Source organism: Trachymyrmex septentrionalis, unplaced genomic scaffold (genome assembly GCF_001594115.1).
Source record: "Trachymyrmex septentrionalis isolate Tsep2-gDNA-1 unplaced genomic scaffold, Tsep1.0 scaffold2, whole genome shotgun sequence".
Taxonomy (NCBI): Eukaryota; Metazoa; Arthropoda; class Insecta; order Hymenoptera; family Formicidae; genus Trachymyrmex; species Trachymyrmex septentrionalis.
In genome coordinates this window covers 877,975-879,755 of record NW_017305179.1, presented here as the reverse complement: position 1 = coordinate 879,755, position 1,781 = coordinate 877,975, and the positions used below count along the sequence as shown (strand labels likewise).

The 1,781-nt window shown below is 39.6% G+C and overlaps 1 protein-coding gene across 1 annotated transcript in view; it reads right to left on the bottom strand.

Moving 5' to 3' along the window:
* LOC108747527 (wee1-like protein kinase) overlaps nucleotides 1-1,775 on the bottom strand; it is a 5,370-nt gene extending 3,595 nt beyond the window's left edge. Inside the window, exon 1 of the mRNA XM_018485086.1 lies at nucleotides 1,399-1,775. Within this exon, the coding sequence (XP_018340588.1) occupies nucleotides 1,399-1,645 (247 nt within the window). The 5' untranslated portion in view covers nucleotides 1,646-1,775. The remainder of the gene's footprint in view (nucleotides 1-1,398) is intronic.
* Between the last annotated feature and the right edge of the window lie 6 nt (nucleotides 1,776-1,781).

Here is a 1,781-nt window from a genome sequence, read left to right as displayed (position 1 = left end):
ACAGAGAGAGAGAGAGAGAGAGAGAGAGAGAGAGAGAGAGAGAGAGAGAGAGAGTATCTGTAAGATCAGAGCCGCATTGAGAATATAGAATGGGTCAAGGGGAACAAAAAAAATCTTATACCATTTTGTAATTATCGCTAAAAATGACTGAATATTGGTCTTCTATAATTTTTTTCTCAAATACTATCAATTTTACAAAAAAAACTATAAGAGATAAAAATTATTTATTTTCTTCTTATAGAATTCTAAGAATTTTTCCAGAATTTTTTATCAACTTTTTAGTATTGCATTTTCTTATCGTGAGAAAATAAGATATTAAAAAATTCTTGTTAACTATTGCGAAAATTGCAAAACAGTATAAAACTTTTTTATTCCCCTTAACTCATTCTACGCCCCCAATGCGGCTCCGACCTTACTTAACAGACACCCTGTATAGACACAAATAATAACTGTGTTCTAGCTCTTATTTGTCTAAAATTATATTAATATTAGTTTAAAATCCATATGTTTGAACGACAAGACTGAATTTTGATACAACGTGCTTTCACAAAATTTCTCTGGCATAGAGCATGAAACGAACTCGTAATGCGTCTTGATTATTATTTCTTTAATTAGCACGATGAGCAGAAATTCGCAATTCTTCCACAGAAATAAACCGTTTTCCACAGATGGAATCGTTTCCGGGTGAATTGGATTCGTAAATGAAAAAACACAAGGTCACTTCCGACTATTCGCCCCGGGGGGCAGGGACGCCGTAGCGTAGCACGTAGAGAAAGGATCTCTGTAGTTGCATCACGTTGCACTTTTTGTAATTTTAAATTAAGTAAACATATATAATTAAACGTGTTTTGAAGAGAGAAAGTTGACAAAAATTCAAATAATGAAACGAACAAACGTTTGAGGTTCCACTATTCATAGCTGCACCATGTTACATTCTCTACACGTGAAACAGCATGCGATGAAGGATATACCAAAACCATATAAAATAGCCATTGAACAGAGAAGGATAAAAAGTAAAAGGAATTTTAATACGAAGAAAATGTAAAATACCGTTCTTCGTAGTTGCACCACATTACACTCTTTGCACTTCAAACAGACATACAACACACATAAAACAGGTGTTACATAAATATTTAAGTTTTTTTTTAAGGGAGAGAAAGATAAAAGTACAAAGAAGTTCGGATGCAATAAAATATTCAAAATATTCGAGAATCCCGAGAATAAACGTAAAGTTCCATTCTCCGTAGCTGCACCGTGTTATACTTTCTGCACTCGAAACGGCACACAATGAAATACAATACAAAACACGGATAATACATGACGTCGGAGAAAAGAGACGAAACGTAGAAAAGGTCCAGCGGAGCGGAGTAAGCTATTAATGAGATGCAAGATTCTAACCTGTAACGAAGATCGGAATTTTGTTGTTATTATTCATCGGCTGGCTCTCGTCGTCGTTGCAGTCCGTCGCGTCGAACAGCTTGCGCGGCTGCAGTGGCGGCGGCGAGTCGAAGTCGTCGACCGAGGAGTCGAGGACGTCGCACTCGGGGCTGTTGTCGCCGGTGTCATCGGCGCCGCCGCAGCTCCAGGTGAGCTCGCCGTTCTGCATGTCGCGCGCGTCGTAGTGCACCTTCCGCGCGACCTCCATCTTCGCAAGCCGTACAATCACGTCACGCACGTGCGGCGTGCGTGCCGCGACGCTCTCACGATTCACGGGAAAGGGACGGAAGGAAAAAGTGAGACTGAAAGAACTTGGAATGAATATCGGCTGTTACAGCTGAGAT